Source organism: Accipiter gentilis, chromosome 10 (genome assembly GCF_929443795.1).
Source record: "Accipiter gentilis chromosome 10, bAccGen1.1, whole genome shotgun sequence".
In the NCBI taxonomy this organism is placed as follows: domain Eukaryota; kingdom Metazoa; phylum Chordata; class Aves; order Accipitriformes; family Accipitridae; genus Astur; species Astur gentilis.
The window spans coordinates 15,021,466-15,034,949 of NC_064889.1; the positions used below are offsets into that span (position 1 = coordinate 15,021,466).

The 13,484-nt window shown below is 39.1% G+C and overlaps 1 protein-coding gene across 7 annotated transcripts in view; it reads left to right on the plus strand.

Moving 5' to 3' along the window:
• PDE8A (phosphodiesterase 8A) overlaps window positions 1-13,484 on the plus strand; it is a 159,694-nt gene that overhangs the window by 113,592 nt on the left and 32,618 nt on the right. For all 7 annotated transcript variants that reach the window (XM_049812540.1, XM_049812541.1, XM_049812542.1 and 4 more), the window contains 3 exons: window positions 7,731-7,787; window positions 10,232-10,422; window positions 11,630-11,686. In XM_049812540.1, coding sequence (XP_049668497.1) covers window positions 7,731-7,787; window positions 10,232-10,422; window positions 11,630-11,686 — 305 coding nt within the window. The remainder of the gene's footprint in view (window positions 1-7,730; window positions 7,788-10,231; window positions 10,423-11,629; window positions 11,687-13,484) is intronic.

Here is a 13,484-nt window from a genome sequence, read left to right on the forward strand (position 1 = left end):
CTGATGCTGTGCCGAGGGATGCCAGGACTCGGCACAAGGTGTGCTGAGACTGGTTTTCTTACTCCATTTCTTAAGTTTTAGTACCAGCTGTGAACCAGTTTTACATAAATGGTGCCTTGGTTCCTCTGAATGTAAAAATGGAAACAGCAACCATTTCTTCCCTCTAGAAGTTTTGAGATCTATGTAATAGTGCTGTAGGCACGCTAAGTGATAATGATTTTTATATTATCACTTAAATACCCTGTCAAGAGCTAAAAAATTCCCCCAAATTGTTAGCGTGTTCTCTGTAAAAGTTCTGACCTTTAGCAATGGCAGGGACTGCTGACTGCCTTTTTGTCCTGTCATTGTACAACGTTACCACAGTGGGCCACTCTTCTGGGCTAGAGGCCACCCAGGCCTTACCGCATTACAAATAATAATAAAGTCACTTTGGGACAGCATCGTTAATTATTCCCAACAAAACAGAATGATTCACTTTTGCTAATGCCACACTTGCAGCTTGATAACCAAAGTTTCCTATAACGAATAAGGGGAGAATTTATAAACAGTACAAAATGGGAGTTCTCAATTGTGCCTGAAGTGTGCGAGAAGGCAGCGAGCCTGATTTCACAACAGTAGTACTCCAGTTTTGTTCTGACTTAGCTTTGCTTATTGCGGTGGAATAACACTGGAGAAATGCAGTGGGGAATTAGGTCCAGAATACAAACAAACAAACGTATATAATAATGGTTGGCATGTGTGGCAAGCCGAACACCTAGCCAAAAATCAGCAGGGGAGAGGCCCGGGAGAGGCCTGGTGAAACTAGGCCAGCCACAGCGTTCAGCACTGTGTGCTGGGACACCAGTGAAGCAGTCCCAGTCCCAGCCAGGTGTAGGTATCTTCTGGGCAGCTTCCTCAGGACCTGGGCTAGCCCAAAACTTGCCTCCAGACTGAACAGTAGATGAGGGGCTGGATTTTAGGAGCAGTAAAGGTGTTGTCAGGAACGCAGCGGATAAGAGAGTGGGTCTCATGGCTGACAGGAGCAGCAGCCTGACTTGAGAGCTCTGGCAACTCATTATGCTCGATAAAGCTTTTCTCACAAAAACCGCAAGCTGTCCAAATTCTGTGTTGCTAATGATATGAATCAGAGGCCAGAGTTTGGCTCTCAAGAGCTCATTTATGTAAAACTGGTTCACAGCTGGTACTAAAACTTAAGAAATGGATTAAGAAAACAGAGGGTGTGTTACCCCATCGCTTACACTATCTGTAGTATCATTACATGGCAGCATCACAGATAATTCTTCTAGGAATTTAAACAGATTTAAACCAGAAAATAGATAAAAAGAAAAAGATAACCAGAACAGAATCTCAGGTGATCTTCAGACCTTGTAATATAGATCTAAATCTGTATTGTTTTGTTGACAGAGATGCTTCAGTGGGAACCCAATTTAGATTAATGTAAATGGTAGATTTTATCAAAGCAAATTGCACTGAGTCAGAATGCTACATTATGTAAATTACTGAGTCTGTGACATCTGTCTACAGCTTTTATGAAACAGAAATAGGAAAAAAACATCAAGGGCTGGAATTAACATGTTTCTCCTAGGTTGAACAGCAGTTTTGGTAAATTTTAATTGCTTTTCAGAACTCTTGTCTTTGTATTTCAGCAAAGAATAAACTAACTACATATAGCTTAGGGTCTTTGAGAGACGGGCTTACCTTTGTCCTTGAATCTGTTGAGCAAAGGTAGAAACCTTGGACGTTTTGTTCTCTCCTTTATTCAAACTTGATGTGGCCTCCAAACAACAAAAGAAGTAGCTGCATGGGGCCAGACTCCCACTTCATTTACACTGAAGTAAACCCAGCATCTTTTCTTTGTATTTGGTGGAATTACTCTGAATTTTCACTGTTGCTTACCAGGTTGGAATTCAGCCTGTGGACTCTTAAGATTAATTTTGTTCTCTGAATAGTTGTGTGTGTTAGGAAGATCTGCTCAGCCAGCATTTTATGTTACTTGTGCCAATGTTAAGTTTGTAACAAAACAGTGCTGTCAAGGTCTGCAAGGAAGATGTGAACAGTGATATTAAGTGTCTAGCAGAAAGTGCATGGCAAATAGGAAGCTAAGTGTTAAATTCTCTACTTAGGTAGATTTCCACTGAGAAAGAAAGAGGTGAATAGCCATGGATTGGATTAGTATTCATATATTCCAGAAAATGATAAAGAATATTATAAACAAAGAAAAATGTGAATAGTGAAATCCTATAGCTGATCCCGAACATGGAGACTTTCTTGCCCAGAAATGTTAGCCACACTGAGTCACAAAGTCCCTCTCTGTTTGGAGAGAGGCACCGTGCGGGTATGACTTGGGCGGACTAGATCGTGGACCCTGTCATGCCAGTTTATACCGAGTGGGTTATTTCCTAGCTTTCAGCATCCAAGAAGATTTGGCTAAAGTTTCTTAGAAAGGGTACTATCATGTAGAATTCAAATTTCTGCCATTAATAGATCCTCAATCAATTAAAGTTTAAGGTATGGTATAAATTTATGAGTTGAATTGAGCTTTCATTTTCTGGGGTGATAAATCTATGCTTAAACCAGCAGGTTAAGAAAAATTGTATTTTTTCCTTTGTAAAATTAATCCCTTTGTTTTTCTTAGAATTATCAAAATTCAGTTTGTTAGCAGTCCTATAGCTCCTAGCGTATCTTGATGATCAAGACTGTCAAATCTTGCTGTGATGAGTCAACTCATGCTGATTTATATCATGTACCTAGTATATGCAGAAAACTTAAGTATATATTTTAAAATTAGATAGAACACTTTTTTGTGATGTCTTAAAATACTGATCTGAGTAAAATGATGAATTTTGCTGGCTGTAGAACATTAGGACCAGCGATAAAGTCTTACGTCTAATTACTGTGTCATATATTAAAATAACTCAGAGCCGTGAGGGTGAAGTCTTTATTTGAAGAGGCAGTTATTTAGTGTTTAACTACTAACAAATTCTCTGCTCATTGTCTGCTTTCTAAACGCGGATGTTAGCTGTACAGCAGCAGTTTCCATCTGCAGTCCATTCAGCAGAAGTTTATGTCACTGCTTTGTTCAAGTCAGTTGCAGGAAAAATAAGCTATTGCATCTCCTCCTGCAAACTCTAACCTGGAAAAGGTGAGAAGAGCAGCAGGAGCAGAAATGCTACCAGCTGCCCTTTAGGGAGGGATACTAGCAGGAGGCCAGGGCTGTGCATGGCAATTACATGCCCAGACGAAGAGTCATTCCTGTCATCCGCACAGCCCCATCTGTGGCAGAAAGGAAGTGATGGAGCAGTTGTGGATTGTGGAGGAGGATTTCAGGGAAGCACTCCTGCTCCCCAGGACGCCAGCAGCTCCCTGCCCAGCCCTTCTCGTGAGTGAGTAGCGCTGCAGCAGCCTGCGGTCCCAGCGCTGACGAGGGTTACCTTGGGCTGTGCAGGGCTCTGCTTTAAAACATCCCACAAAAGCTTCATAAAAGAAGTGACTTAAGAAAATCAGCTTCCAGAAGGAATGTGTTTGCCTTTCCATAGCAGGAGTATTGCATGGGAGTTAATAGCCAAAGGATTTTTTGGGGGCTGACTCTGCCCTTTTAGGAAGTTTGCTTTCCTCTCCAATTGGTAATGGTAAGAGAGGCATTTTGGAGAAAGCCAAGATATAAGACCTCTAGCAAATAGGAGACCTGTGGGCTGCTTTGATGTGTCCCACACACCAGCAAGGCAGTTTATCGCCATAGGGAGCATGTGGCTCAAGCTGGCTTTATTCCGCCCTTTATTCCTTTCTACTCTTATTCATTGAGCAAATTCATTTAATTTTTTTCTAGCTGTAGGAAGGAAAAAAAAGCAACCCAGCAACCAGGAACAGACCATTCCTGTAGATTCTGTTCTGGTAAAATATGAAGAATGACTCATAGCGAGCAGTACTTTACCAGGTTATATCAGGTCAGCATTGGGTTTGTTGTACTTTAATCAGATCAGTCACAGTTGTTTGGGTCTGGCTTTTTAAAGCTTGTTTCAGTTGTTTTTATTTACCAAACATTCACTTTTCTCTGGACATTGGAAACATGAAATATATCTAGCAGCAATTTCAATATTTGCAAGTTAGCTGCTACAGTGTGCAGATCATTTCTAGTGAGTGTTAAGCTGCACACAGCAATCAGTAGAAGACCTTGCCACTGACAGCTATCATATGTGTGGCTAATGCCATTGCCTTGGGACGGACCTCACTTTGTGCCAGGGCCAGGCCTGGTTTGACAGAACAGAAAATACAGTGTTTAAATAAGAAAGGCAGTTCTGGGGGAAAATAAGTGCTACCAGCAGTAGTTCAGCAGGTCAGAGAGTGTAAAATGGCTGCAATTGCTGTGTGTAAGCATTTAAAGTAGCCTGGAGTTGATTATCTGCTGTGTCTCTAAGCAGAGGGTGTAAACACTTGCTGCTGCAGTAACTGAGCTGCTGTCTGCAATTAAAGCTAACTAGTAGTTGCTGACCTGCAGCCTGCTATTACAGGCATCTCTCACTCCCCAGACCTAGAGGAACTGAGCTGCAGCTGTTGTGGAAATGCACTAGCACAGATGAGCCAAAAAGGTTTGCATTCAAAAGCCTGAGGATTAGTTACTGTTGCAAACTATTGTAGCATTTAGATGTTTTTGAGACCAGGAGCCCTGGCGCCAGTCGTGGTTTAAGTACCGGGCTGCAGTAAGAGCACGCTATGCTGTCAGAAATTTGCAGCAGGACCCCATCCTACCATGTGTTTGATTTGGTCCCTGGCTCCAAGTTACAGGCTGTTTGGCCAAGGAAGGATTTTCAAAAGACTTGCATTCATAGTCAGGGTGCTGAAAGTGTCCTGGACTCAGGTCTAGCCACAGTCACATATGCTGTACTTAGTCATGAAGTTTGCATCAGTGGCTCTTTAGTGAGGGGCCCAGCCCAGGTCTATCACGATCAATTCCAGGAACCTGCAACTAGTTCTACCTCTGTCTTCTCATACGCTTTCTTACAGGTGTGTGCCTGCCTGGAAGGCTGTCACATGCATAAGTCATGTCTGTCAATCTGAAAATATAGTTGGGTTTTTGTTTTTCAAGTAGGAAAGAAACTTCAAGGAAGAAGTAGCAAAAGGTGTGAGTGAATAAAGATGTGTTTGTGCAGTTACTATACATGTGAGCTTTGGCTGGGATTGGTTTTGTTATAAGCTTGCAGCGTTAGAAGTGTTTTTAAAGCTCATTTAGTTTACCGATAGTTCAGAGTTTCTGCTAATCCTTGCTGAAGCCTTGATTTTTGACACAGTACTTAATCAGCATGTTACTTCTCAGTGCTACCAGCAGCACACAAAAAGTTGAAATGATTAATCAAGTTATTTTAACAGATTTCAACAGGATTAAGAATTAACTGGAGTTCTCCAAAATTTTCCAGCTGAGATGCAGACCAGGGTTTTTCGTCTACTCAGGACAGCAAGTTAACACGTTACAAGTCAGTTTCTCTCATTTGGGCAGTGCTTGTAACTTAAGCTGAAATGGTGCATAGACACGTATTTTCAGTGTAGAAATGGTGGCAGGTTTCTGGCAGAAAAGTGTTTTTCAGGCTCAGTCCTTTAAATACTTTGATGACTATTAATTCACAACCTTTTTTTGAGAAAGAACCAGCTGAAAAGCAGTAACTGGCAATAATGGGTTTATCTCATTTGTTAAAATTCCCCTTGGACTGGGACTGGTAGTCCAAGGGTATGCTGGCCTGATAGATGGGGTTTTACATATGCCCAAATGCCACTGAAGTTCAGTTCTGGATCTGAACTTAACAGCTCAGGCCTATCTCTTGGTGAAACTTCCAACACTTGCTGCTTTATGCTGGCAGCTGGAGTGTACAAAATAAATGTTTCAAAATCCAATTTGAAGTGTGGTTATGGTCAGAGAAGTGACTGTAAAAAGGCATCTCTTACCCAATAGATATGCTTCCTCTGTATCCTTCAGGCATTTCTGCTGATCTTACTTATTCAGGACAAGTAGTTACTACTGTCAGTGCTGCAAAACCAGTAACACTGGTGCAAAGAGCTGGATTCCCTCCTGCTATGTGCATTATCAGCAAAAGTATTGCTATTTTCTAGTGCAGGTTTTGAATAATTGGATGATGGCCACAAGGGAGAATGAAGCACCTTGATTTTTCCAGCCGAAGAGAGATTTTTGGTCTCAAAATTAGAAAAAATTGACTGGAGAGTATTTAAACTAAGCTGATCTGACCAGAATGGCTGAGAGTAAATCTGAAACCCCTCCATGTCATTTTAAGATCAGCTTTTAGAGGCCCTCTTAAATAACACAGGCAAACACTGGTTCCTAGCTTGTTTTTGCAGGCACTATGTTGCTATTTTTCTTGCTTATTTAATGTTGCAATGATGATTTCCAAGTTGATAAATAAAGTCACACATGAGAAACTCTGAGGGCTGAGCGATGGAGCAGTAAGGTCATAGAAAGAATGGAGCATGTAATTCTAAAAGATTTTTCTGCAGGATATGCTGATGATTCTTTAAAATTACTTATTAGAAATATTCTAGGCTGCAAAGCAATAAATCTGATCTTCAAGTGTGGTTTTACTTTGAAAAACAACAGTGTAAAAATGCCACTGTTGTGCTCCACAGATCTTTTCTTTGTACGTATGAATCCAGAGATATCTTCCATTTACTGCATTGCCAAAAATAATTTTCTTCTGCTTTTTTACTCCAGTTACCTTTTGAAGAGTCTATGTAACTCCAAGGACCATTGGTTTCCCATTTTGAATGCTTTTATTTTTCATTTCTGAAACAAGAGGTGAAAAATATTTAAGCACATGAAAGTGCAGATACTTGTCTCATGGGAATTCCCAAAGAACTTAACCTGTGTAATCCTGTTAGTCTCCATCTTTAGAAAGTCTGTCCCATACCAATTGAAGAGTCATTCATGTTCAAGCTTGATTAATGTTTAATCGTATCAAAGAGAAACAGTGGTGATAAACAGCACTTCTGGTCATTGACCTCCATTCCTTGAAGTGACACATGGGAAGGAAGGTTCCTAGCTCAGTTTGTGCATCCTAAGCTAAACCGTTTGCCTGTGTTACTTGAACAGCATCTAGTGTGGGAATCACTGGCATGCAGAAAGCATGACATATGACAGCATTTTTGCAGGGTTTTTCAAAGGAAAGTTGCATGCATCATCAAGTACAAATATCTGAGTTCTGAAACCTTCCCTGGAGGGTCTGGGTGGGAAGGAGGGAATGCAGCAAAAAGCTCTTGAAGAAATGAAATTAGTGTGTGCTTGTGGCACTCTTGGGCACTGGTTACATGTGAAATTCTAAGAGCAGAGTTACGTATTTTTGCCTTTCTTCTGGAGATTTAATGCTTTTTTGGACCTTAAAAATTTTAAAGCAATTTTTAAACACTTTCATGTTTTGCAGAACAGCTGGAGTGATACAGAGGATACAGAAAAATAACAAACTGTCTACCAAACTTTCATGACTAATGCATTACTTTATGTTTAAAATAACAGTAAAAAAATGACTTGAAGAATAGCTTGTTGATTTCTGTGTTAATGCAGCTTTGCATATAAATATACAAAAGCAGAATAAGACCCTCATGTAGAAACAGCCTCATAATGATAGCAACGTATCTGCGAGACAGTGGTAAATAAGAAATGTCTTCTCTAACAGAGCTAATTTTTCTTCTTCCCTAGGTGTATATGTATTAATAAGATGCCTTATTTCTTCTAGGCACCAGTAACAGATGTGCAGTTTGGCCCTATGAGACTTCATCAAAATCAACTTCAGGTAATACAACAGTTCAATCTGAAGATTTTATTTAGCTTAAAATTTATGACTGGAATTTTTTGGGTATAGAGGTCTTCACAGAGCAATTTTGTCAAATGATAACATGCACCTAACAGATTTTTATCACAACATTCTATGCGATACCCTAAAAATCTTGTCTAACTCTTTTCTCCAACCATCTTTCAGTTCGTAAAAATAGAGCTATCTGTAGTTCTTTCTGCTATCAGTTAGCTTGTAATCAGTTTAGTGTGTGCCTTGTTTTGTATTTTACTGGTAGTCAATTCTTAATCAAAATCTCATCAAAATGATACTAAGCCAAATGTCCTGTCAGGGTTTATTGCACCAGCATTATTGCTAGCATCAACCAAACTTGCAATATCATCACAAAAGATATGAAGTGAGCTTGACAAAGTATGTTTTTTTTGTTATTCATTGTTGAGTAGCATTAATTCATCCTCCTTTATCTCTTTATTAATAAAGGTCATATGTCAGTTGCCCCTTTATTTTGCCTGGGATGGGTATGAGGTTTGCAGATACATGACTCTTGGACTTCCTCTGAAAATTCTCCTGTATCCCAAGACGTACTGAACCATTAATAATCCAAGATGTTCCTCAGTCAGCAATTACGAAACTCCTGAGTGAAAGTAATCTGGCCCTGATAATTTGAAAATGTCTGTCTTCAGGAACTGCAGTTCAACATCTTTGTTTCTGACCTGTCAGAACAGACAATAATATCATCAGACATCAGATTTTAGGACAGCCTTATGCAGCTGTTCCCCAAGTATAAAGCAGAAATGTTCCTCGAATATTTCTGCCTCCTTTATTGTTATTAATGATTGTGTCACATGTGTCCAGTCACAGGCCTCTCTAAAATTCTACCAATTTATCCTGGTAATATAGCTGGCAGGTATGAAGGAAGGAGAAGTTAGACCACATCACATTTGTGCCAGAATTGATCATACAACTCAGATCTGCTGACTTTCTGTGCTATTGCTGAAAACCGTTCTTCTACTCTTACAGAGTGCTATAAATGAACTTCACTAAATATAGCCCAAACTATGACATATTTTTGCAAACAGTTTTGCAGGTTGCTATAAAAGGAATCTGAAAGAAATAAATACAAAGTCCTTCATTCTTACAAAAATATGCACTACATGGAAACGTTAAGATTTACTGGTAGACATTCCACCAGACTGGTCCAAAGTGTAACCAGCCCAGGAATTCCTAAAATCACCCAGAAGATAAATGGCAGTGGGATGGGGTACGAGTTACACATGCTCCACGTTATTGTCTGACCAAAGCAGGTATCTAAGTGTGGTTTGATTAAATTACTGAAAGACTGATGTCTTGGGACAGTAGACCAAATGCTGGTTTAGTTATCCATCTTTCCCAAAAGGCTGCATATACCAAGTCATCCACAAAATCAACACTAACATAGATCTGTAGTCTGCCATTCTGTGTATTTCAGGCAAAAGGAGTTTTCTTCTACAAAATATTATCCTGATCCAAACTACAATCACATCAGTGAGAGTCTTCCTTAGCAGACTTCATGTTTATCTTCTGTACTGTATTCAACCCTAGAATTTGAAATACATTTTAGAAGGAATTGGGCCTTATCATACTTTGAGTATGTAGGCATTGTATTGATTTTAAAAAGGCTCAGAGGGATTAATGTTATTGGCAATTACACAGCCAGTTAGGACAGAGCAAATACTGGCTCATCGATCTGACTTCCTGTTCTGGATTTCAACCACAGTAATCTCTTTCTGGGATATAAATCCCCTGGCAAGCTTTGCATAGGAGTCGCATGGGGATGTACTCCATATACAGAGGTGTTGCTTATGATTTCAGCCTTGCATGAGTTCACCATGACCAGCCTGTCTGTAGTTTCCAGAAACCCTGGGGAGTGGGCTGCACCCAGTACTTTGGGGAACTCAAATGAGATTAAAAGGAAAGCACATTTTTCATCATGCCATTGAAGCACCGTTAAATATTAATTCACACGAGGTGAACCATGGCATTATTTTTCTGGAGTATGATCCTGGCAAGAAAAATAAAACCCAAGAAAATGGTTGTATGTGAGATAATTTCAGTGAAGAAAAGTAGACTCGCTGTCATTTCACGTACACTGTCTGAAACATAGGCATGTAGTCTCAAATGATTGCCTAAGCTCTCTTTGTAGCTAATGACGAGAGAGCCACTTCCCAAACTTGTTCATCCCATGTGGATATAAATGGCTCTGGCAGACTGTTTTATCCACTTGAAACACCTCTGTAGACAGACAATTACAAAAAGCAATAGTCATATAAAGCAATTCTGTTAAAAACAATGGATTAAGCCTTGGAAGTGGCTTTAAAAAACATGTTAAGAACAGGCAAAAGCCACAGAATCTACTGTATATGTAAGCATTGTTTGTAATTGTTCACTGTCTGTCTTTAACCCAGGTACTTCTAGTGTTTGCCAAAGAAGATAACCAGAGTAATGGGTTCTGTTGGGCATGTGAGAAAGCTGGATTTCGATGTAATATTGCCAGGACACCTGAGTCTGCACTAGAATGTTTTCTTGATAAACACCATGACATTATCATTATTGACCATAGACATTCCAGATATTTTGATGCAGAAGCATTATGCAGGTAAGCACCATTTCAGTGTAATTAATGCTTACCTATGTAGTTAACACATCATCAAAGTTTTTTTGCTTTTATATAACCCTTTTATAAAATCTATCAAATGCTGATATTTTTTTGGACAGATGTCCACTGGCAGCATCAAATAATGTTACCTCAGTGCTTTATATCTGATAGCTGCAGCATTTTCGGTTGTGTGCTAGGATAGCTGAAGCTCAATCTGGCTTGGAGCCACAGCATACAAATTTCTTGCCATAGTGAACTCTTGGTTTGGTTTTTTTTTGTTTTGTTTTGGTTTGGTTTTTTTCAAATACCTGGTTCCTTGTTTGCACATTAAATTAACTGCAGAGATCACATGTGCCACCAAGCAATTTAATGAACACATTCACTTTATTAGTGTTCTGAATTTTTTGAAATGTCATTTGCTGTTGAGTAACTCCAGATGCAAATAGGCCATGTCTTATGTGCACGTTTCCATACCTACAGCATTTGAAAATCTGTTATGAAGAGCAAAGTTGTGAACTGATTCCAAAAATACTTTCACGAACTGCTGTAAAGCATGAAAAAAGGGGAAAAGGATTTGCCTTTCTGAGTTTCTCCACAGAGAGTTGACAGGCGGTGATGCCTTGCTTCAGTGACTTTCCAGTGAAATAACCCTTGGGAATGTGTCTAGACTAAATAACAGTCTGTGGGGTGGGGTGTCAGGGTCAGATTATGTACCCTGGGTGAGTGTGGTGGGTTCAGGGCATTGGGACAAAGGCTCTTCTCCTTGCTAAACTAAAGTAACTAGATAAGATCTTTGTCAGGCAAAGACTAGATATCAGTGTTGTTCCCCTTGTCACATTTTTACCATTCTGTCCTGGAATAAAGTAAAATGCTTCTTAAATGAGTGAGGCCAAGTCCTTCGAACAAGTCCGTTACATGCTGTTTCAGAGGGTGGAATTTTTGCTATTCCACCACTGAGAGTGTTTGAGGTTTAGATTAATCTACATTCTCTGTGTCTTTTTTTTCATGGTGTCTCAGACACTGCTAAATTTATTCTCCTTTCTTAGTGGTCCAGCAGGCTCGGGATTTGATTTTTGTTCTGTTGTTAAACCCTTTAAAAGAAACATTTTAAGAAAAGTACTGTGTGAAGATTCTGCAAAGTCATATTTTCTGAAAAGTGAACTTAAAAAAAAAAAAAAGGTTAAATAACGTTGCTTTTTATTTAAAGGTCTATCAGAACAACGAAACCCTCAGAAAATACAGTCATTATTGGTGTAGTACGAAGGTAAATACTAATCTCTTTACTTGCACATGATCAACAAAATGTAAATCTTGGCGTTGGAAAAGTAAATACTACATTAAAAAACTTTAATTAGAACTTCTTACTGTACTAGTGATAATGTGTTATACCGTATAGAGTTTTCACCATCATTGACCACAGGATTGGGACAGGATTTTTGATTTCTAGTTTTTACTAAAGAGATCTCATTTTGGATTGTTTTGTTTTATTTTGTTTTTTTCCCCTCTCCTGATCACTGGGGGCTTTAGGAGTATGTTTCAAATAACCTCTGCAACATCATGTACAGAACTGTGGAACTGCCTCATAGATCTGTCTTTTGGTATTAATAAAAACACTTTGAACCTTTCTTGATCTGTCTTTTAGTCTGATTAAAGTCAGCACAAACAGGAGATCTGCCGAGTAACAAAAAAAGATGTAGAACAATTTGATAAATTTAAAGTAGCATCTGACCATGGAAGTATTAAAAATAAAATAGACTGTATTATGACATCTCAGTAAAGCAGTGCATATGCCTTTTTCCTCCTTCTCCCTCTGCAAACTTTACTTATATATCATAAAATAATGTAAAAGTAACAAAAATATTTAATCTGAAATTAAATAAATGGAAGAAAATTTGCTTGAAGTACAATTTTTGGAATTGAATGTCTATTTCTCAAAAAACACTTATTCTGAAAACCAATTCTGAGGTGTTGACATTTCCCATTAAAAATCCTGTTTTCCACCACCATCTCTAGTGAACAAAAGACACTAATTAAAACATTCAAAAGGATTCCATTGTGAGTATCATCTTTAATGTTTTAATGCCAGGAATTCTTCTGACTGTGGTAACCGTTGCTTCTACAGTCAGAATTGTCTCTCATCGAACTAATACAAAAGAGGAAAAAAAGGAGCGAAAGAGCAAACAGTAACTCAAGAGCTTCTTCATGTACGTCAGAGAGAAAGGGACCCGTGGTTCTGTGGGCCAGCAGTTCCTCTCAGAAGTGAGGAGAGCTTGGAAGCTGGGCTGGCTGATTCAACATTAGGAAGCTGCTCAAAAGGGGGGTTTCCCTGCAACTCATTTTTCTCTTTTCAAAATGTTCACATTGTGTGTTGGGACAAGATCATAGCCCCCTGCTATGACAATATCTCAGAAGCTTGAGTTCTCAAACATTTCATATGTGTCTTGTATCCCTGGATTCTGGAAACTTCTGAAGTGAGTTTGCCTTCCACTGGGACTGATTGACTGTGTCAAGTTCCCGTGTGCTAAACACAAGCATTCTTGAGTTGCTATTTAGGATTTTACAGACAGAGAACTTCTACACATTTCCTTTCTTGCTGCAAGAGGCATATTTGTGAAAAAGCTTGACATTATCATATGGAGGGTCTTCTCTTTCATTTTCCTGCAGTTCAGTTTGTTGGGTTATAAGTTTATTTTTCCCTGCAGAATGCCTGTCCTCTTTCTTTGTGCTTCTGGAAGGCAGCATTACCAGATAGTTGTCATGAGGAATGGGGAGATTTTTCTGACAGCTGCCCTTCTCTCTACTTAATCTTGGGCAAACCTTGTACTTTAGTAGGCATTATTCTCTTCATCATAAGAAACAAGTGCACAGAAAACAAAAATAAGAGGTGCCATGAGATTCAAAATTTCACGCATAAATAAAAGCTATTGTGCCATCTGCTAAACTTGACCAGCTTCTATCTGCTCATTTACAGAAACTTAACATAATGGCCTTTCTTCCAGATCCCAGCCATACATTCACATATGTTAGAGTATCTTTTAACAGTTAGTATAGCCAAGTTTTTC